Genomic DNA, 23,974 nt, shown 5'->3' with positions numbered 1-23,974 from the left:
GTGATCGTGGGTCGTGCCGAAAACGCCTGTGTGCCTCCCTTCACCGTGGAAGTGAAAGTAAGCCATGATGTCAAGATGACTCCTGTGAACCAGATCACACAATGCTCACCTGTGGGCCACTGCTGTGCAGGTAAAGAGCACCTTAGGGGTGCACTGTGAGACAATGAGATTAACTCCAGGTTGTCCTTTTGTGAACCTCTCAACAGGCTAACACATATGAGAAGCATTGGCCCTTCTACCAGCAGTATGGGGGTAAGTCTTTTCCTTCGGACCACTTGAAGAAAGCTGTTGCTGAGATTGAGGAAATGTGCAATATTCTGCGTTACGAGGGCGTCACTGTGAGGAGGCCGGAGCCCATCAACTGGTCCACGGAATACAAAACTCCAGACTTCTCATCATCAGGTAAAGTAATAGACACAGCAGAGGTATCACTTACATACATACAAGTACAAGGAAAATATTGTACATTTTACTCCAGTGTATGTATTTCACAACTACAGTTACCTTTCACTTTGAGGTTAGTATTTGGCATACAAAATATAAGATCCGTTTATCAAATATGCATTTTTATTGAATAGGCTACACAAAAGTATAAAATAACCTCCTCAACCAGCAACAACATTATAGTACTGTTTACTTGGTAATGCATCAATACTAATAGTCCAATAATATGATATTACACTGACAAGGCCTATTCTACCTAACGAGTACTTTTACTTCTGACGTGTTTGAGTACATTATTCTGATAATACTTATTGACTCTTACTTGTAGCCTACTCAAGTATTTCTATAACGTAAAGCTACCTTTACTACACTAAATGATCTGAATACTGCTTATACCGCTGGTCTCTTATTTTTCTGTCTTATTACAGCGCTCAAAATATGTTTCGTAGTATATTTTATGTAAACTAATCGTGTATTGCTCAATCTGTTGCAGGCATGTATGCTGCCATGCCCAGAGACATCCTCATGGTGGTGGGGAATGAGATTATCGAGGCTCCTATGGCCTGGAGGGCTCGCTTCTTTGAGTACAGAGCTTACAGACCTTTGATCAAGGAGTATTTCAAAAACGGTGCTAAATGGACCACTGCTCCTAAACCCACTATGTCCGATGAGCTGTATGATCAGGTGAGACCTTATCTTTTGAGATAAGGACAGCTCATGGTAAACGTTTGAAGAGTGGACTAATGCTTTTTTAGGGGATAATGTATTCAACTCCAATGTAAAGTTAAACCTGCACTAAAACACATTGTTTAGGTTCTTCATATCACACAGAGCTCTTTGTTTAATGTCCTGTAGGTGGAAAAAGACTGTAGACACACTGATTAACTGAGTGTAAATTATTACTCTCTTTTTTTTCAGGACTACCCAATCCGCACAGTGGAGGACAGACACCAGCTGGCTGCCCAGGGGAAGTTTGTGACCACAGAGCACGAGCCCTGCTTCGATGCCGCCGACTTCATCCGAGCTGGAAGGGACCTTTTTGTCCAGAGGAGTCAGGTATGAAGTCTGTCAGACCCGTGAGCACGTCTGCCATCTGATATGGAGGGTGACTTTTCCTTAGGGCACTCCAGTGTAAACGCTTTAATGTGAGTCAAGTGCAGAGTTACATACAATGTGCAGAATGAAAGATTAGATAAAGCAAGGATTTGCTTCTGATAAACTCTAGATGACATACAGAGGTCTCTTTGTGCGTGTGAACACCAATTTACTATTTATTCACACAAAACCAATACAGGTATGTGCAAGTTTTAGAATATACAGCTCAAACCTCCTCCACTGTTTTTTTTTTTGCAGGTTACAAATTACATGGGAATTGAATGGATGCGCCGCCATCTGGCTCCGGACTACAACATCCACATAATCTCATTCAAGGACCCTAACCCCATGCACATTGATGCAACTTTCAACATCATCGGGCCAGGACTGGTGCTCTCAAACCCTGATCGTCCATGTCGCCAGGTACTATAGGACAGGACAGGCTGCTTTTCATTTCTCACAGTGTCCTGTGCTGCCCTCTTGTGGATGGATGCTTTAACTTGGAGTGCTCCTCGTTCACCACTTGTCTTCGTCCTCTTCCTCAGATCGACATGTTCCAGAAGGCTGGTTGGACTATTGTGAAACCTCCGAGACCTCTGATTCCTGATGGTGTGTACTGAAAGCCATCTTCTCCTACATAAGCAAAAGGCTTTAAGTTGTTACTTATAAATATACCTTGCCTCTCTCTTTCTATGTAGACCACCCACTGTGGATGTCCTCCAAATGGCTGTCCATGAACGTCCTGATGTTGGGTGAGAAGCGTGTTATGGTTGATGCCAATGAGAGCACAATTCACAAGATGTTCGAGAGCCTTGGTGAGTTCCTAAATTCAAGTTATTCCATCTTATTTTCTTCAGCATTTAAGATTAATTTCAACAGATATTCTGATCTTCAAATTCATCCGTATTAAAATACTCATTAAAGTGTTTTTGTTGCAGGTATCAAGACCATAAAGGTGAATATACGCCATGCCAACTCCCTGGGTGGTGGCTTCCACTGCTGGACAACCGATATCCGCCGCCGCGGTACCCTGCAGTCCTACTTCCACTAGCCATGCCAGAAATAGGCAGTTCTTATTGAGCTTTGAAGATTAAATCGTCAGTGTGGGGAATCTTGCTTCCACTATAGTTATTCAATCTTTATTGTCAGTCAATTGTGTATGTACACACTTATCACAAATCTACTGTTGGCAAATTTCTTTAAACATTTTTGGGGAAGTTTGTGTGTTCGAGTGTCACCTGCTGCAACTCAAAGTCAAGGCAGAATATTGTTCAAACGTGCATGAAACAAACTAATAACAGGGCAATCTTATCACTCTTTTCTGGAAATATGTCTTTACGCCCTAAATTAACATGTATTAATTGTTTTAATTTGACATTGCTGTGCGTCACAGTGCCTTTGCAAACAGCTTTGTCTTGATATCTATATATCCATATGTATATACACATACTCAATAGCAACAAATGAACATAACTTTACTTCAACCAGTAATCTCAATATTAACTGCATTTCTGGCCTGGCTATTGTGAAGCTGAATGGTTTTTGGCTCAAACATCTAAAAGTCATAACTTTGAGGACAAGGTACAATTTGGTATGTGAAAGTCATCACACAAGGAGGAGAAGCTACCTCCTCGTGGAAACGTCAGACACCATCTATTTCCAAAGTATTTTTTTATTTAAACAAATGTATAAAGTTGTTAAGTAGGTCATTAAACAATATCAATTTCTTATCTCTAGTATATTGTTTTGTAAAGATTTTAATTGATTTAACAGATAAAAGTTGTATTTATATTTTTCATACTCTTTATTGGATTATATATTTACTTAAAAAGAATGCGGTCCATATCAGATATTGTGTACCTTTTGCCTTTTCTTCTATTGCAAATCTGGGCCAGTTATATGCTACAAGTCATTCTCACTGAAATGATTGGCTGCTTCTGTGTGCAAAGCAAAAATGCCTAAAGAATGAAATATGTTTTGTAGTGAAGATGTTTGTGATTCCTTTGCTGTATCGGTAATAGGATGTTTAAGTCTTGAGATTTATTTTGAAACAATAAATTCAAGTGAAGCTTTGGCTTAAAAGACGAATGCAAGTGATGTTTTGTATTATGCAACATTATTCAATGTAATTAAAAAAGATTTATATGTCAGTTTTTTATTTTATTATTTGCCGTATTTAACACATTTGTGTTTGTTAAGTGAAAACGTATAACGGCATTACATATCATGATTAGTGCAAAAGTACTGAGATATTTCAATTAATCAAAAGTATAAACACTGCAAAGTTAATATTACTTCAATACAAGTTAAAGTCCTGCAGTCAAAAGTTTTACCAAAGTAAACATATAGGAGTTTTATCAGCATCAATGCACTTCAAGTATCAAAAGAAAAATAACTCATTACACAGTGTGAGTCCTTTCATAGTGTTATATCTGTTTTATATGTTATTTAAACATGTATGTGTTAGCAGCCTTTTAAATCTTAAAGGAGTTATTTGACGTTTCACATACTGTTAAGCAGTTTTATCTTACAATGCATCATATTTTAGAGGCTGTTCATATATTTTTTAAACTTTTAAATCTGAAACAGTAAATACCATGATATTTCCCTCTAAAATGTAGAGGAGTTGAAGTATAAAGTAGCATAGAATGAAAAACCTGAGTCACAGTACATCATATGTGTACTTACGTACAGTGGTGGTAAATATTGTTATACCACACATTTATAGTCAGTGTTAGTCACAGACCTGTGAATTTGGGATCTGTTCACTTAGTTGATAAAGTTTGCATTCACTTTAGCACCTTTATGTCTGTAAACATTAACCAGGCTGATATGTCAGTAGGAGAAATATTGCATCGTATATCATGTCAGCAAGACTACTGCAAATACAAATAGAAATGGTGACTTAACTCTAAAGATTAAAAAGTTCACTGCTTTATTTATTCATTTATTGTGTGCAAGATGAAGGCAGAGTCTTTTATTTAGTGAAAATTCAAATCTGTGTGAATCTATTAAATAAATGGCTTGTAGTCAGAGGTTCTATTTTCAGTTAATTTACATGCAAAAACTTTCATTTTAATAATGTTAAAATGTAGGTGAAATGTGTGAAAAAAAATGATAATAAGCAGCCTCAAGATTCAGAGTATCTATCTTCTAGTCTTTCTATGCAAGTGTTGCTCATAAATAATCACTTACAATTTACTTCATGTATTTTCTATACTGTCCCATACTGTATTCTGCCATGTAAGCAAATCTGACCAAATTCCTGTCCTCACTACAGTCAATTGATTGTTAACTTAAATTACTTAGCAAATTAAGATTAATAACATGAAATGTAATCAACAAATAAAAAATGATATATTGTCAAAGGTTGAGATAAGATAAGGAAGAGTAAAAATGAATGCATCGATAAATATAATCAAATGATACATTATTCTGTAATGGATATTCTGCATAATGGTTACTTCACATCTTTTGTACTTTAAGTATGTTTTGATACTAATACTTTTGTCCTTTCACTAAACTATTAATAAGTAAAATTTTGACTGAAGATGTTTTACTATTAAGTATATCTGATACTGCTGATGAGTACACAACCACTTGACGATTGATCTGCAGTTAGGAGTAGCCCACATGTTAGAGGTCTGTATTCATAATTTCCTCAGTCTGATTAGCCTTTTTCTGAACTGATACCATGAGCCTTCAAAGGGACCACAGCGGTTTGCTGCCAGCAGATACATCCTGGCGTTGAGCAGAAGCACGCTACTTATTTAACTGCTTCACCTTTGTCACAATGCTGTCTGGATCAGGCGCTGCAGGATGAACGCTATCAGGCTACAGCTGTGGCCTGAGACGATCCTGCGGCGTCCTCCTGCACTGATGAATCCCATTCAGAATCCCCCTCTGGAATGAAGGTGACTGTGTGTCAGTGACTGGTTCACTAGAAGCCAAGTCACTTCTCTTCACAGCTGTTCAGTCGTACCTCTTTAGCTTCTATATAAGCCTCGTATTCTGTAGATGGATTGCTTGTTTGTACAGCTGCCTAACTACGTAATACTGCAGCTGCCTCACAACTACTCCAAACAGGAGAATTGATTGGGATCTGGTAATGATTAGGCTTCAATGTCTGCGGGAAAGCAGCCATCATCTTCTCATATTCTCTTTACTATGTGTGACTTGACTATGTCACAGTTAGGTCCAGAATAGTCTGCTAGAGAGGATCCACATGTTTAAATCTCTGGTGGCTGAAGCTTAACAGATGGTTAAGTTGGATCACAGATATTTCTTTTTCACCCATATTGGGACAAACAATAGTTTGTGGTGATAATATAATAGAAAAATGTAGAAATAGAAAAGAGAAAAGCTATTGATCCCCTTTCTGGTAGCGGTAAATGACCACATCCTTCAAACCCCATGGCCTCAGTTTGTAATGATTTCTGGTATGAATTTGTGGACTTCCATCTAGGACTTGACAAAAAGTCCAAGAAGATATTTAACAACTATTTTCACAGGCTGGACTGTACCAACCAGCCGTGTGACCTTAAAGTGTAAAAATCTGTGGAGTAACTTTTTGATGTGTGATTTATGTCCTATCATATGTTTAATGAGAAATTAATACATCAGGAAATCTACAAAAACAGAAAAAAAGAGTGTTCAATAAAAGTTGGCTTCCCGGTATATTTGTAGTCTCAAGGTCAAAGGAGTCAAAAAAGTGTGTTTAAGCTCTATCACCAGTATACAGTAGCTAACTCACTGTAACTATATGAACATGAGATTCAATGTGAAACTTTGGTGATACACTTTTATGAAAATGTTTTCACCTCTGTTTGTCATCCAAACAACACAATGTTTTTTGAGGATTCTCTGTGTGTCCGTTTGTCTTTTAAATTATCATCTTTTTTAGTTTGGGTTACAGGAAGTTGGATTAATGTTTGTTATGTTGGAGTTCATTATAATTATTTATTATCCCAGACTATAAAACACAACATTCCTTTGTGTCATTGACCCTGACCAGAAAGAACAGATGATCCTGAGTTCATCCACTTCAGTGAGATTTCATGAACTCACTTTAATCTAATGATTTGAACAAGATGTCCTTTAAACTCTTTTGAAAACTGGATGGAAGGTTTGTGCAGTTTAATGGCCAAGGACCAGTTGTTGATCAAAGATACTGGGAGCACAAAGCGTGCAGACATTAATCTCTTAATATCAAAATCTTAAAAGAAACCGTGACATGAAATAGAGTCGCTGCCATATGCTACGCATTTGCTAGTTTTTAGATTTAGATAACAAGTCGTCCAACAGAAATATCTTAATAATCAAATAGTTGTATTAAACCCCTAAAGTTATATAAAGGACTTGTGTGGAGAGATATTAACTATATTTAATTCAGCCTCTAAAATATATGCTGTATATTTTGTTAAGGTAACATGAATAAGTTTAAAGTCACTATTTGTAGAACATGGACATTCACTCATTTGGCTCCCCCTTGTGGATCAGAAAAGACACTGAAGTACACTTCACTGCACTCTACTTGGGCAGTTGTCAGGCACTTTCTAGTGCAAAAAACAAATACGTCCAAAGTGGAACATGTTTTCTTCTTGTGAAGTTGTAGAGTTAATATAGTGAAAACTCTGGTCTGCAAGAAGTATTTTTGATGAGTTAAAACTGCTCATTTGGACTGCACACATACTAGCAAATCGCATACTTTATCTTTTTACTTTTAGTAAATACTGTAGAGGCCCTTACAAAGTACATACTGTTGCATGCATTTAATTGAGACATACTTTGTCATGAGATGCCCCTTGAACTTTGACCCTCTTGCTCATAGAGCCACCATGCGGAGGATTGGGGGTCAGATCTACAATTGAAAAAGCATTGCCATGTTCTTAGGAAATTAAATATGATATGTTTTGATCCTTTTATCAAGTTAGCTTATCCTAAACTCATAATAATTAGGCGTCCCAGGTGCTCAATGACCTTGGGGTTACACTCAGAGCTTCGGGTTCTGTTACCGGGATCAATTCCACCTCAAACTGAATCTGATTTTGAAGAGGGATCAGTCATTCAGTCATGTACGATCTGGTGATTCCTGTTTTATAGTGCATTATTGTACTAGTTTGTATTTTTGTTCTGAAATGTTGCGTTATTAATGTAAGTACCCATTTCTAAGTTTGTGTTTTTTCAGTGTCTCTTGTGTATTTATTGTTGGACTTTTAAAGGCCCATTTAAGGGGCGGGCATTGCTAATTAGCTTCAGCTATAATGCTGTGGTGTGTCCCGATAAAAATAAATATTAAATAATAAAATAAATGCTTTCTCTGACTATAATCATGTATCCTTTGTCATAATAACTGTTACCTCGGGAATATCTGTACAGCAGTTTTCTTCCTGTATTAAACCAGATCTACTGTAAGACCACCTGGTGTTCTCTTACTAAAAGAAGACGACCCTGAGCGTTAGAAGAAACACTAACACAGCGGTGCACACAAACCATTTTCTAGAGCAGCTCCTTTCAATATTTTTCTTCCAGGGCTTCTTGATTTCCTGTTGCAGTCACAGACAGAACAAGAAAGGTTAGCTAGTGCAGAAAGATTAACTAGGGCTCAACTCCTTTCACTGAATGGTATAAACAAGCACTTGAGCGTCATACACTATGACCACAGTGATAGTGTATGATGATTAAACATACTTATATGACCAGAATAGATCGGTTATCTTTAATTTGAAATTTTCTACCAAAACTATAAATTCATTCATCTCTATTGTATAAGAGAGTGAGAGGAGTCTAAAAAAATCTCAAAAATAAACCTTTACTGGTCAGAAATTAAACTAAATTAATTTCAGCCACTAAATCCAAGCTTATTCCAATGAAGGTTATTGGAATAATCACAGTTTATTGGTAGTCCAGCTTCATCGTTGGTGTATTAGTTAGAGGGAAATGAAAACGTTTTTGCCTGATTGAAGGCTGAAGATTAATGTTGACATTCAAAGTCTAATATCAGAAATGCAGTGTTTTGTTCTACTCCGAAAAAGCTATTTTTATAATGGAAGACTTATCAAATATACTGTACAAGCTTCAATAGCACAAGCAGTCAATATCATGCTAATTTTCACATAACAGCTCAATGCTATGATCTTTATTTGGTTTGTGTATTTTAAAACTACAGATGATAAACACTCAAACGTGACATATTCCAAAATAATTGTATCAGGACAATTGGAAAAGACAACACTGACACAAAAATAAACACATAGCGTAGACAAAACCAGCTGCTGACAGTAAACCAAATAAATAATGAGTTACATTTTCTACAGTGGTCCAACTAAAGAAGCAGCACAAAGTACAATGATGATAACTGATAAAAACTCCTTAATGTCAGATGTGTAAAAAATGACAGCAGTAACATGTCATCCCCACATTAATGATGCAGCCAGTGAACGCTTATAAAGAATTGAACATGATCTGTCAGTGGATTTATTTATGTCCAGACATCCGTCATCTCCAACATAGATTTATTTAACACTTAAATTATTTGTATCAAACTGGTGTTTGTTTGTTTGTTTGTTTGGGGATTAATGGAAATCTTCTATTTGTTGCATTATGGGAAATGTAGGATCCCACATCTGTTTTTAGCTTGGTTGCAAGAGATGGAGAAAGAAAGGAATGATCAGAATCCAAGAGGCATTCCTTTCTTTCTCCATCTCTTGCAAACCAGCTTTATGCAAGTGCAGTACTAAATTGTTGGAGTACTCCTTTAAAAGAATCTACACCTTTTATGTTACCTGGTATACTGTACTGCACACGCTCTCTCTGTATTGCACACTCAGCGTCTGATGTGGGCTTCAAATGAAACGCATCAAGTGAGACAATGCTTTGTGATGCCAGTTCAACATTATGGGCTTTTATTAGCTTCAAAGAAGTGTTAAAAACAGTGTTGCTATTACATGGTTTGTCCACAAGAGGGCGATGACAAGTTTATTTTTCAACTATAAAATGCTCTGCTCAGTGCAAATTTGCTTACCAAAACTTTTATCTTTTGATGTTAAAAAAGAGAAAATGGCCCACATATTGTTATTGAATGTTTATGCTCTTACATATCAACACATCAGCCTTGAAAATCAAGTGGCAGTCGGATTCTGATCGTCACTGCTTGTTAATACAGAGCTATGAAATTTCTGCTGTTATCAGGGAGTGGAATGGATGATTTTTTTTTTAAACAAATGAAAACAGGAAATCACACAACCTGACCCCACCTCTGTCTCTGATAGACTCTGGACTCTTTAACTAGTGAAAACAACACTGATTACGGGCAAAAATAAATACAATGGGGGGGGGGTATTCTCGGTCTCATGATGAAACGCTAATGAAACAACACACTGTCCAGTCAAAATGAACTTTAAAGGTGTGTAGCTGATATCAAAATAAAGGCAAGGGGGGTAGATAATAGTGAAGGGGCCATTGCCCCCCACACACACAAACAGTTTACGCCCCTGGCCACATTGCAATGGTGTGATCCAATCACAAGATGGTCTCTAGTTACTATAGATTTCACACAATACCTCTCACACAATCTCAACAAAAACTAGCATTATGAGTTTAATAAAGGACTATTTGTGGGCTAGACTGTATATCAGGCTATACTGTGTTGTATTAAGGTGTTCATATTCTCTTTGCATTATTAAAAGGTGTTTAAGGAAAAAAGATAAATAAAGTGACGGTTGCTGAGCTCGCTAAGAGGCTGTGGGAGAACATGAACATTTTTGCAAAGTTAAATACGACATTATGAAAAGAAAGTGTCAATTGGAAATATAAACAGACGTTATGAAGAGCTGCATTTTCAAATGCTGATACTTTGAAGAACTAATAAAAATAGAGATGAAAATTACATTATTAAATTAATCAATTAGTCGGACAGATAATTAATCAGAAACTATCGTAACATTCGACAAAGCATTTGAGTCATTTTTCAAGTTAAAACACCAAACACATTCTGATATCAGCTTCTAAAATGTGAGGACTTTATTTATTTATATTATATGATGCCAAACATAAATTCTTTTGGATTTTGGATAGCTGGTTGGACAAAACAAGCAATCTGAAAGCACTTTGGACTCTGGGAAACTGTGATGTGAATCTTTCGCTATTGGCTGAGATTTTATAGAGAAAATGAGTGATAGATTAAATGATACAGTAGTTGTAAGATTAATCAATGATAAAAAAAGCCACAAGAACCATCGCTTCTGGACTGCAGCTGGCCTGATCTGACCTCCACTGACCCTGACTCTTATCATGGACACTACACGTTACATTAATGTAAAACCTCCACATCTGAGTCTATGCATTACTTTAACACACATTGTTTGACTGTCTCTGCACACTGCACATATTCTTTATACAACTGTTAACTCTCTATCCGTTGTTTCAAACACTGTACAGCTCTTTTTAAGATAGGAACTAAGCATATTTTTGATATATTTGTCATATTTTTATTGTATTTATGATTCATAACTTCTGCAGTACTTCTTTTTCATTTGATCTTACTATGTTTATTGTTAAATTCCTTTACCTACTCCGCAACTACTTCTGACTGTGAATTAACTCCAATAAATGAGTCACTGATGAACTAACATCCAACATAAAAAAATACTAATAATTTCTCATTACACAGTGTATTAGATAATTTATATAAATGTCAGTATGTTTCATATTATTTTCAAAAAAAAACGTGCCTTTAAATGTTAAAAAAATGAATACCAAATTGCTATTAAAAGAAAAAGCTCTGAGACAGGACCAGAGGTGCTTTACTGGGTGTTCACACGCGTTTAACTATTGTGTGCACACTGTGCCGCTATTAAAACCGTGAAAAAACCCCCACCAAAAACAGCTTTCACCCAGTTTGAATATGTGCAAAAACGCACACACACACACAAAAAAAAAAAAAAAAAAAAAAAAAAAAAAAAAAAAAAAAAAAAAAAAAAGGTTGAGCCAGCTCGCTACCTGCAGCCAGCTCCGTGTCGGTCCGAGCGAGGAGTCCCTTTTCCTGCTTTCAAAGTTCCCACGGAAAGCGGAGGACCACCCAGCGGAGCCGAGCGCGACGCCGATTAGCTGCGCGCAGCTCATTTGCATTAACGTCAGTAAAGGCTGTAGGTCAATCCTTGCGGGTGCTTTTATTGGATGTGCCGCTGTCAAGCAGCGCTGAAGAATTGGAAGGGCAAACGCCAGAAAAAGGCAGAGAAAAGACAAACATAAAAACCAGCATTATGTAGCTCGGTCCTGCCTCTCCTCCGCTCGTTCACCGTGGATAGTGCGTCCGTCCCCGGTTTCACATCCGAAACTTGTGGACACGGAGCGGTCCTGGGTTTTTTTTTTTTTTTTTTTTTTTCTTTTTTTTTTTTTTTTTGTGTAAAGATTTTTCTCTGTGCGTCTCTCAAGCGATTGCATTCTCCAGAGGCAGTACCTCCACATATTGGGGCTACAATATGACAGCCTCTACATCTTTTTTTTTTTCTCCTCCAGAATGAGAGAAATCCGTGGAGCCTGGTGACACTGTAGGCAAACTGCACCCGGGTTTGGACCTCTTATATCAGGCGGATCATCCTCAACCGGGCAGCGGATGTCTGAATGGAGATTTGCGAGCCATCCAGCCAGATTCCCCCGCTTCCTAAATTGGCGAATTCGGGCTGATAAATGGAGAGTTGTGTCGGGCTACATAATGGCATTATGTTTGACGGAGGGTGCTTGACATCGGAGCGACTGGCCAGAATAACACCCCGCAGTGTGAATATTTCAGCCTGTTGATGATGAACCGCTCAGGACTGGAGCAAAGTGTCGTGAGAACCGGTTTATGGCCCATGTCTTGAGCTGAAGTGGCCAACCAGATTGTTTGAGAGAGAGGACGAGGGGGGGGAAGAGGAAAAAAAAAAAAAAAAAAAAAGCATCATTTTGATGGCTCCGGGGTGGGGGAGGAAGACTACACATGAAACCCTGGACACAAATTATGGATAAAACTATTGCATGAAGCTGGAAAGGGGAGGGGGGGACTGCATGGTGTCTTTTTTTAGGCCCAGGCTACTTGATAACAGTGAAGTTGAGGAGAAATGAGAAAATGATGATGTGGTACGAAGAAGGAGAGACTAGGAGCCGGAGAGGGGGATACAAATCGTCCATGGGGATCTGAGCAGCTCAGCTGAAGAATACTGGAATCCAAGTTTTTCGTGGATAAGACAGCTGCTTTGATTAAGGACCTCCAATTAACTTCATGTGAAAAAAAGAGAGGGAGGAGGAAATCAGCTTCCTGGTCAGGGGTGGGGGATACAGAGATATATTATTCATGCCTTGTCATAGAGCAATTGGAGAACTGGCTTTGCTGTGGCCTAGATGATACATATATATGTATTTATATATATATATATATATATGTATATATATATTAAAATAGTATACCTTAAGAGTAAGAGTGGACCTTAACAAACAAAAAGAAAGGCCGAATGACACTCGGGTAGCCTCAAAGTAAAGCACTTGCGCAAAAAGAAAAAGGCTGAAGTGGGTTGAAGCATGGGCTGTGCTTCAAGTATTCATATCTCTGATAGGGTGGTCTACCACAGTGGAAAAGAGTCTGAGGATTCCCACTCACCCCAGCAGACTAATACCACTCAGCATCAAGGAAATCCTGCCTCGGGACTACCCCTAAAACCCCCGAGCTGCAAGGTGAGGGAACCTACATTCATTTCATTTACAGTGACACAAGAACAAAGTGTGTGTGTGTGTGTGTGTGTGTGTGTGTGTGTGTGTGTGTGTGTGTGTGTGTGTGTGTGTGTGTGTGTGTGTGTGTGTGTGTGTGTGTGTGTGTGTGTGTGTGTGTGTGTGTGTGTGTGTGTGTGTGACATGCAGTTTAAAGTTCTACGAAAGGCCTCTTTTCCATATTAAAAAAAGAAATGTATAAATCACATATTTTAGATGCTTAGGACACTAAACAACCCGATTTCTAAAACTTCTATCATTTTAATAAACTATATAATGACCAAAATCAACCAAAAAAGGGGGAAAACAATCCACTATAACTTTCACTATTGAGGTCAACAGGCATAACCTACCTGCATTACTTTTCTTTTTAACTCACATGAAACTATACATCTCCATGCTTCACGTAACAATTTTGCTGCTTTTTTTAAATGTAGAGGAACTAGGCCACGATACACATTCAGTTAAAGGTCGCGGGGTCACAGGCTTACACACTCCCCTGAGGTATTGTTCTCTCTGTAGTTCTCATGCTAGAGCCACGATAAAGCAAACATTTGTTGCAGTTTTCAGTCGCTTCTTCAGATAAACGTGATCTTAATGATCTAACCGCTGGAATAATGCACTTTATAGAACCATAGCTTAGCATGAAGCATCTGTAGTCAAACACTGTTCAGTTGACAGAGCTCTGGCCTCTGCTCCACCTTCAAGAGGATGTCCTCTCATATCGAAAGGGCCTAAACTTTGTGTTTCAAGCATAAAATAAGTGTAAAGTGGACCGGGATATCTGACCGGAAAGTATGAGCAGGTATTGAAAGGGATTGAGTGACATAACGGCATAAAAGTTTGCCATCAGTGCGTTACATCACCGTGAAAAATAACAGTGCCATTTGTGTGTTGGACCACAAATAATTACACTAACTGAGGAGAACCAACTGTGCTGCGCCTGTGTCTATACAGGGACCAAATAGGTGCTTCTAATCAAGATGATGATGATTACTGTGGTTATTTGTGTATTGTGTAAGAGGTCACACAAGTGCAACCTATCACTATTATTTAGACTAGCAGTCCGATGTGTGTTTGGAGGTGAGAAAGATGGAATTTGTTGCAGCAAACTAAGACGTCAAGATCCTTGTTTGCAAAAGGCCTCATCCCGTTTGTAGAAAAGTAATTATGTAGAGGCCTCAAGCAGTGGCATAAAGGAAGCTCATACTGTAATGTTTGCATGTTCATCCGCAGACGTCTGCAAGCACAAAAACGTCCGTTGAATATGAGGGAAAAAAAGTGCACTGTTTTTTTTTTTTCATGCGTGCATTTGTCTGACAGACCGCAGGCTATTTGAGGGCCTCTGTCAAGCTGAATTTTGTGGCCAAATGTCACTGCAGGATGCAGTGAGAAGTCAGTGTGACAGATGCCCCCATGTCAAGACGCCCACTGTGCCTTTGATTGAATTAGTCCCCTGATTGAGTTACACTAATGGTATACAAATCTCCTTCGGCTGGAAATGGTTAATCCCCGTTCTGTAAGGTGTCATCTTTAATGTGAGGGGTCGGCTTTATTGTTAACCATAACGCATAGAAAAGTAAGTTATGGATTCTTTTATTTAAAAAAAAACAACAGCTTGCTGTGATGCGTCCAAGGCTCAGTGAAACATGCCGCTGCTGCTCATCATAGCTCTTTTGATTTCTTCCTCCCATAAGAGATCAATAACGGCCATTGATTGCTCTGGCATTGTGTGTGTTCATGCACCACCTAGATTAAACAAAACCTTATGCAACACATTGTCATATAAAACACTAATTTATTGCATGTAATCTGGAACTTTATGGTGAAATGGGGACTTCAAGAGATGTCACTGTTGTATTTGTAAAAGTAGAGCAGCACCAGATCCTGACTTGAAACGATTAGTTGATCGACAGAAGCTGTTTTGGTTGGATTTTAAAGTCATTTTTAAAATCAAATTCCTCTGGTTCAAGCAACTCGGATGAGTTTGCTGCTTTTCTTTGTCAAACATTATTCTAAACTAAATATCCATGGGTTTTAGACTGTTGGTCATTTGCAGTTTTGACAACTCAGATTTAGCATTAGGGAAATATTATTTTTAGATCAAACAATGAGGAAATGATAGTCAGTCATGAAAATAATCATTAGTTGTGGCTTTAGTAGAAAGACATAGTTGGTGTGTGTATAATTATTATGTGTTTGTGTTGTTTTTAGTCTCTGTGTGCATGTTTTGTTCCCTGGCTTGTGTCACTGTGATTCTGAAGGGAGTGCACACTTTCGTCCCCTAAAGGATGATAATCATCATCATCCACATCTGCACACACAGCTGGCAGTTAGCGACAGTTAAGTGCACAAGTTGAGTGAATTACAAAGCTGAATGAAGCAAATGTTGAAGCTGTGCTGTGTCTTTGCTTATATTTTTTTACATGAGCGGAGAGGCGGAGACAGAGAGAGAGAGAGAAAGAGAGAGAGAACATGTGCAGGCGTCTACAGTGTGAGAAAGATTCAATAGAAGTTTGGGAGTGTGATGTGAGTCTTTGTCAAGGGTACGTTACCATCTGGGCTACTCTGGCGATGATAAGGCTCAAGTACAAGGTCCTGTGATAGTGGGCATTTTTTTTTTTGGTATGTGTGTACGGCTAAACAGAGAGAAAAAGACCTCAGCCAAACACAACACCACCATTTATCTGGCCTTGACTTTTCCCGTCTGATTGCCCCCACTCAAGGAAATCAACTAGCCCCCCCAGAACAGCAAATATAGAATCAGTGTTACCGTTACCTCTTACTATAAATGGGAAAGGGCAATAAAAGGTGCTAAGCTTATAAGTATCTGGAGAGTCATACCATCTTGCTTGCTGCCTGATTCCAGCCCCTCCATGCATTAACATAAGTGGTGGAATCACTCAGCCATACCTCAGACTTCCCCCATTAAACCCTCCCATCCCCAGAAGTGACAACGCACACAAGGCGGCTTTTCTAAACTAAAACTTCTGATGGGGAAACGCGTAACTGTTGCTATAACTCGCAAACACAGAACTTTAAAAACAAAAGTTTTTGAAGCAAACACCTCATGTAATGCGTCTTGCTTTTGAAGAGAGTGTAGTGAAGATACGATACACCGCTGACCTGGACGGCTTCTCTCCATTTGTCAGTTTTCTCTCCCACTGTTTTTGTGTGTGCTCTCTGGTCAGTGTGTGTGTTTAGTCTAAGTTGAGAGTCATTGGGTAATTTATTCCAGAGGAGGGCAAAAGCTCAGCATGGTGATGAATTAATCCACTGTGCTTTTTTCTGCTGGCTGAGAGGAGCAAGACTGATATTGGCTCTTTTTCGTCCTCTCCCTATTTCACTTTCTTTCATTTGGCTATCAAACTTTCTGAGCTCTTCTTCCTGTCTGTTGCTCCTGCTCTATACAAACTTTTGCTCTTAGACATTTACCTCTAGATGTCCAAAGTTAATACATTCATCTCCAGCTAACTGACAGCTGTGTTTCATCATCGCAATCACATTTATGATTTAATGCACAAGGATCTGTCTCTCTGTACACTCATAGAAATGCTAACGTTCAGTTGACTTCAATGGCCCTGCTGTTGTCTTTGTCTGTTCAGCTGCTGATTGGATCAAGTGATGGACTATGCTTATCTATGTCTATCAAGGATGTCATGTGTGTATGTACAATGGTCTTTTATATCTCAGAGCATGGCACAAGCCACTGGCACACTGCCATAGTTAGCAGTTTGATTCCCACTGGGGCAACGTTTTGGTCCTATAAGGCACTTTGGACAAAAACATCCACCTAACCTGTTAGAGGAATAGTTTGTCATTTTTGCTTTTTGGCTTATCTTTCTTGCTAAGAGTTAGATGAGAAGATCAGTGCCACTCTCATGTCTGTACACTGGATGTGTAGCTGGAGTAGCAGCCAGTTAGCTTATCTTAGCATAAAGACTGGAAACAGGGGAAACAGCTAGCCTGTCTCTGTCCACAAGTAACAAAATCCGGCAACCTCCACCTCAGCTCATGAAATATATATATTTTTTTATTACCAGCCAATATGTAGTCCCTGCAAAAATGGTGAATTTACATTTTTGTACTTCATTTTTTGTATGTTTTTGTAACATGTTATTTGATGAGCTTTAGAGGTGATTTTTGTTTCCTCTTGACCTGAGCCAGGGTTGCTGTTTCCCCCTCTTTCCAGTTATATGCTAAGCTAACGGGCCGCTGGCTGTAGATTGATATGTATGGACAGACATGAGAGTTGTATCTATCTTCTAATCGACTCTTGACAAGACAGTGAATACGCATTTTTCCCAGCACTTCAAACTGTTCTTTTTAGATGACAAAGTGACGGCAGTCCAAAAAGAATCTAAAGTATCATTTAGGATTTTTCTTTATCTACAGTAATACTAGACTTTTTCTCACTTTTAAATTCACTGACATCAAAAGAAACATCACGAAAGTCGTTGTATCGACACAAAAGTATCGCCGTTCATAATGTTTTATTTAAACAAACTGTCAGCTGCAGTGTGACCCTGTGTTTCCCTTCCTGTCTGGAGTGTCTGCAGGGGCAGCAAAATGTTTTTTTTTTTGTTTGTTGCTATGTCATTTATCTCGACTGGGCCATGAGCAGAAGGAGTTGGGAGGAAGCAAGATGTGGCTCTAGAGCTTATCACCCTACAAGATGTTTGCATACAGCAGGAGATGTCCAAGAGTTCAGGGTGAAACATGACGTTAGTATAGTATTTGTTCATTTTATATTTCCTAGAACCCATCTACTCTTGAGCATTAGGCAGCACCAGCACTTGATGTAATGACACCAAGTCTCCCACTGCTGACAGCCTGAACGTTGATCCTCTGAAATCAAATTAGGATAATATAATAAATCCCTTTGTCACCTTATAGTGGGTCTCTTCATCTCTGAGAGCCCGCTCCCTTATGAGTTGTCAGTTGGGTGCATGTACTTGTGAAACAGAACCTCCCATTGTTTTTGTAATAGTCTTAACAAATAAGGCCACATTCAAAGCTTGTTCTGCTCCCCCTCCAGGTTAAGAATTTAGTATCATAAGGTCAGCATGTGATAGTTTCATGAGATTATGGAAATGGTATTCTTCCAAAACAAGGCACTACAAGTGTTTACTTTGTAGCAGCGCTCTCTGTTCTCTTTCAGAAGCTCACAGGAATGTAGATGTGAGTGGCTCCAGGTCCACCGGTGGCCTTTTCAGCTCCTCCCGGACTGTGTCTCCCACAATTTTTGGGGGGCTTTGTTTGATAAGCTGTGAGCATCTGCCAGGGTCGCGGGGTCATGCTACCAATGTGTATTTCAAATGTTTCAGTTGAGAGTTGAATGAGGAGATTTAGGAGTTCTGATAACTTATAACTTTGGACATAACTTTTTCATGTGAGACAGCGCCAATCAAAAACAAATGATTATCTTGAAATGAAGACCATCTGAATTAAAAATGATCAGCATAACGTACCAGAAATTTTGAAATGGGCATTCAATTTATGTCCTAGCATATTGTATACTACATTTTGACTTTCTCCGGAAGGCTAATTCCGGAAAGACTAAAAACATATAGAGAATGAAATAAATAGTTTGACAAAATTTTACCAGCACTTCTAAAGCTCACTAATTAAGTTTTTGTGTGAAATCGGCAAGCTGTGGTTTCTTTATGTAACAGATTATTTCTTTTCCGAGTGTAGTACTGGAGTGACAACGTTTGATGAGGCGGATTTTGTTACCTGTGTACAAAGCAATGCTATTTGTTTCCAGACTTTATGCTAAGCTAAACTAAGCTAAGCTAAGCTCCATTATCTTCTCTTCTCTTTACGTTTGGCAGTCTGTAAAAGCTTCTGTTTGTTCAGTTTGTAACCCTCCAACTGTTTAAGCCATATTTAAAATGTTCTTTTTTTCATGTGAATGTGCCCTTCAGATACCACAGAGATGTCATGTGCATACCCTCTATACCAAGATCTCAGGAGGTCTTAATCCCACTAAAGTGTGGTTTTGAAAAGTACACCATGTACAGAACACACCATCATTGTTTGTCCAAAATTCACCCGGGAGTCATCTCTCTTGCATAGTGTCGAAGTGTCAGTGTCCATAGGCAAGTTTTTAATCTCCCCTGGAGTAGAGCCTTATGTGGAGATTGTGGACTGTTGCAACTGTGCACAACACACCGTGTTAACAATGCTAACAGTCATGATACCAGCATCTGGTTACTGGAGTACTTTGGCCATTTTCACGCTCTGTCACACCACTGTCCTTGCAGCCAGAATAAACTAAAGAAATGTTTTGTACAGTACTGTATGTTGAGCCTTCCTGGGGCAAGATTTACAAAGCACCACAAATTGGTAGATTTTGTATTAAATTATAAACCTGATAGGTATTTCACTGCAAAATTTGGCAGTTGATCTAAAACTATTCTCAAATCAAAATGCTCCCAAAGCTTGGACTTCATTTTCAGCAAAGAAGCGCTGAGCAGACAGGAGCCGCGCTGGATTTAAGTAAACAGCCTGCAGCGTATTGGTTGTAGTAAACACGCAAGACACTCATTCACCTGCTGAACACCGCATTAAGCCAGCAGTGCTTGTGTCCTTATTTGTTTTAATGGAGGCAGCTATGACGCAAAACTCTCTGGAGTGTGTCCTGCCTGTACTGTACCCTCAGTTTCTATATCCCTTACAGCTTTTTACGGGGCAGAGCACAGATGGTGAGCATTGTTCTGGTAGTGTGAGGTGTGTGGTTGCAAGGACACATTATCGGGTCATTACAATAACTTAGTCCAAAGCTCAACTCAGGTTTTAACAATATAATTATTGTTAATATATGAGTTCCCCCTTCTTGGTCACTTTTTGAATTTTGCTCCTCAAAAGATGAGGAAAATATCAACGGGACACTTAACTGTACCAGAATTTTAATATCCCAAACCATTTGGCCGTGACATGCAAATTAATTTTGCAAATAAGATGCAGACACAGGAAGTGAGCCTGAATGCATCGCGTACTCAATCATAATCTGAGATCTGTGGAAATGAAAGTATAAATGTATACATTTATGTATGTATGTAACATTTGTACTTTTGATATATCAAAACCGACTTATAGTCCATAGGTCTAGATCATTGTATCCAATATAATCTGGTTCGTTAAAGAAAGTCCAGCCTTTTATTTAGAAAATACACTTAATACACAAAAACACTTATACAGTGTTCAATTGTACAAAGTTTCATGACAGTTGGTGAAAATAATATAAGACTTCTCTTTCTCTTTTTGAGCCAGTCACAGTTGTTCCCAAATATATATATATATATATATATATATATATATATATATAAAATATATATATATAAAATAGCCATTGCTTGGTGTGTGATATGTGAAGTAGCAGATCTATAATCTAGAATGGTATGTTGAAAGGAGGGCAGAAAATGTTTAAATGGAAACTATGAAAGAACATGCCCCATTAAAAATAATTGACATGTACAAGTGAAACAATGAAAGACAATTGAACACTTTTGAGTTTGTGCTAGTGAATCAATAGTTTAAACATTCCTGCATGTCTGTCAAAAGTACTTGCGTCATTTATTGTACCCGCACCTGCCTGATTACATTCCTCACAGGTCGTTGGTTAACTGTGCAGAGTAACCAGAATAACTGCTAGTAACTATATGATGTGTTAGTCTGTATTATAGATTATACAAATACTGTATGTATTTATTTATTTGTTTAGCTGATTTCTCCTTCACATTATTACTGCTAATGTCTGCATACCCTCAGGATAGTTGAAAATATCAGGTCCCCCTTTTCCTACCTGTAGCAGAGGCGTTTGCGGCAAATAAATTCAGCACAAAACCAGATTCCACAAAACTTCTCTTTGCCAAATAATCAGTCACATATCAGTGCTACATCACATTACTCTCTACCTACTGTCAATCATAGGAAAATTGAAAACTAATTGCCAGAAAAAAATACAAATTATAGATGGAATTACAATTATTGCACTTTCATATTATCCAATGCTCAGTTTACATTAGTATTGAGTCAATGTGATGTTACTGTATTTAATAGAAATAAAGTTTAACATTTTAAAATATGCGCTACTTTGTAAATAAACCTAAAAGTGAAATGTAATCAGTACTGAATACTTTATGTTGGAATTCAAATACCACTGCATTTACGGTAAATCAAGTATTTTACATTGAAAACCACCTGTTTGAATCCATGTGGTTTGAATTGTCATTTGAAATTCCCAGAATCATTAATTTCAAGTTGTGTAAATACATGAACTTGATTATTTTTAGGGTTCGCTAATTCAGATATTTTTGATTCACTGATACAAAGTTTCAAAGAGGGAAGTTTGGTGGTGTTTAGATGTCATGGAGGATTCAGTACAGATTCGATTTCACGATTTGGCGTTCAGTTGCTTATGAATTTCAAACTCTTTGCTTGCTTGAGGTTCTTTTAACATAATATTTTTATAGTGAGAGGAGTGGACTGTATAATTATATAATTTCATGCAAATATTAGATTTATTCTGACAATAAAAGCGCTGTCAGCCTGTTGAACCTTTTAGTTTTTTCACTACTAGGGTTTTTGTTTACTACCGTAAGCTTTTATTTCCTACCCATACTTCCTTTATATTAATAATGCAGCAGGATATTTTGCTGAGAAATCTGTGCTATAAGTGTGCTTACAACCTTCCAGGAGTGTCTGTGTTGGCATGCAGTCATCACATCTTCATTCCTCATTGTGTGTGTGTGTGTGTGTGTGTGTGTGTGTGTGTGTGTGTGTGTGTGTGTGTGTGTGTGTGTGTGTGTGTGTGTGTGTGTGTGTGTGTGTGTGTGTGTGTGTGTGTGTGTGTGTGTGTGTGTGTGTGTGTGTGTGTGTGTGTGTGTGTGTGTGTGTCAAGTAAGGTTTGTGTGCCAAGCACGGCGCTCCAGCTCGTGTCACTCACTGATCCCTCATGCAACGCTGACATCAGTGCTCCTGTTTTAGCAGGTGAAGAGGAGGGGGAGTCCGGTGATTATCTAATGCTCTTGCAGCCGTCTGAAGAGCTCCGGAGAAATGCTTCTGATATTTTCAATAAACATCTAAGCTGTTGTGGAGAGGTGAAGTCAAGCAGAATGAAGAAAGAAGGGGTGGTGTGGCCGCCGTAGGCGTATTGCTAATTCTAATCCTAATCTTTAGGCCAAAGGACTGGCTAGGTAATTAAGATTGTACAGTTGGGTATGGCAACAAAGTTAATGTAGTGCTAATGACCTCGTATTCAGGCCAAACGGTCTTCTTGTTTAGTTTGTTGATCGTCTCGTTGTCATGTATTTGGCTGGACTGAGACGGAGGAGTGGCTGACTGCAATGGAAAGGTTCCCGGTAAGATTACAGTACACTGTAGTGTCACTGGACCGGACAGTGTCCCACTTAGACTTCAAAAGCTCACTTAGCCTGTCCTTTTTAGTTTAATTGGCCTTTGACCTTACCTGGGATGAGATGAGAGAGGAAGGAGAATCACACTACACACCGCCTAATAGCTAATAAAGGCAGGGGGACACAGTTAAAGAAACTATAAATACATGATCATAAGAATTATTTGGTGTGTTTATGTACAGTAAAATCAGGGTAAACTTTAGGACACAGGTCTACAGTGACAGTGGTATTAAAGGAGGCTGCAGGGGGAAGAGGAGGAGGTTTAAGTAAGGGGCTGCCCCAGAGCCCTGGATGGCTTAGGATTGTCCAGGTCTTATTGGGATTTCAGGGTAATCTGGATAAGGACAGAAATACCTTGAAGGTGAACATTGGAGAAAGTGCTCAGCTTGACGCAGATCTTTAATTAATCTACTCACACTGGTTGTAGATTAAGAAGGTACCATGTTTATATTTCTTTGAAAGGTGCATGTTTTAGTTAAGTTTAAAACATTCCAAAAATGAACTAACATTATCAACAGAATGTGTTGAAGTAACAGTGTTGACGTTATGTCTAAGACGTTGATGTGTTGTGTTGCAGAGTTACCTACTGAATTGAGCATGCTAACCAGCTAGCCCCGGCCCTTCCTGTCTTGCAATACCACTTGTTCCTTGAGAGGCGATAGTGAGTCACTGTAATGTTCAGTCTGTCCTCTGTCCGGAGAACGAAGAAGCTGCTCTGAGGGCTTATCAATAATACAATTATGGTCCAGTTAGATCTTACGGTTTCAGCAGTTTGGTTGAATTTTGCGTATTCTTGCCCAGCTGTTGGTTGTAGTTGACTTTTAATAACAGATGACTGTAAATGTTCGATTGTATTGACTCAGTAGAAGTAAAATGCTGCTTCCTGTTTCTTTGGAGCATGTGGTTGGGGATAACACAGTGCACCTTTAAAGGGCCACTCTATCAATTGTTTTCAACTTGGTTGTGGAGACTTTGAATTTAATTGAATAATGGTTTAATAACAAAAAGACTGTGTTAAAAATTAGAGGTGTGGAAGTTGAAAGAAGTTGCAATAAGGAGTCAGAGAAGGTCTAGTGAAAGATGTTATTAGATCATGGGAAAATGAAGGATGCAGTGGTTTTGGAGCTTGACCCATACTAGGGACCAAAATATTTTTGGATCTCTTTCTTACAAGTCCCCTAACTTTATGGAAGTGCAATAAAAAATAGCTGCATTGCCCCTTTTAACCATGCATGCTTGCTACTGTAAAGTTTCTGGAGGCTGACTTACTCATG

General features: G+C 38.5%; 2 protein-coding genes across 2 annotated transcripts in view; both read left to right on the top strand.

Moving 5' to 3' along the window:
- gatm (glycine amidinotransferase (L-arginine:glycine amidinotransferase)) overlaps nucleotides 1-3,648 on the top strand; it is a 4,787-nt gene extending 1,139 nt beyond the window's left edge. Inside the window, exons 2-9 of the mRNA XM_054617940.1 lie at nucleotides 1-57; nucleotides 207-402; nucleotides 938-1,128; nucleotides 1,363-1,500; nucleotides 1,798-1,962; nucleotides 2,085-2,148; nucleotides 2,238-2,354; nucleotides 2,478-3,648. The exon at nucleotides 1-57 is cut by the window's left edge and continues 156 nt beyond it. Of these exons, the coding sequence (XP_054473915.1) occupies nucleotides 1-57; nucleotides 207-402; nucleotides 938-1,128; nucleotides 1,363-1,500; nucleotides 1,798-1,962; nucleotides 2,085-2,148; nucleotides 2,238-2,354; nucleotides 2,478-2,590 (1,041 nt within the window). The 3' untranslated portion in view covers nucleotides 2,591-3,648. The remainder of the gene's footprint in view (nucleotides 58-206; nucleotides 403-937; nucleotides 1,129-1,362; nucleotides 1,501-1,797; nucleotides 1,963-2,084; nucleotides 2,149-2,237; nucleotides 2,355-2,477) is intronic.
- An 8,836-nt stretch (nucleotides 3,649-12,484) lies between these two features.
- Nucleotides 12,485-23,974, top strand: part of pde8a (phosphodiesterase 8A) — a 42,082-nt gene continuing 30,592 nt past the window's right edge. Inside the window, exon 1 of the mRNA XM_054610040.1 lies at nucleotides 12,485-13,248. Within this exon, the coding sequence (XP_054466015.1) occupies nucleotides 13,096-13,248 (153 nt within the window). The 5' untranslated portion in view covers nucleotides 12,485-13,095. The remainder of the gene's footprint in view (nucleotides 13,249-23,974) is intronic.

Source organism: Anoplopoma fimbria, chromosome 2 (assembly GCF_027596085.1).
Source record: "Anoplopoma fimbria isolate UVic2021 breed Golden Eagle Sablefish chromosome 2, Afim_UVic_2022, whole genome shotgun sequence".
Lineage (NCBI taxonomy): Eukaryota > Metazoa > Chordata > Actinopteri > Perciformes > Anoplopomatidae > Anoplopoma > Anoplopoma fimbria.
The sequence above is the reverse complement of the archived record's forward strand: the minus strand, read 5'-3'. Positions and strand labels throughout refer to the sequence as shown.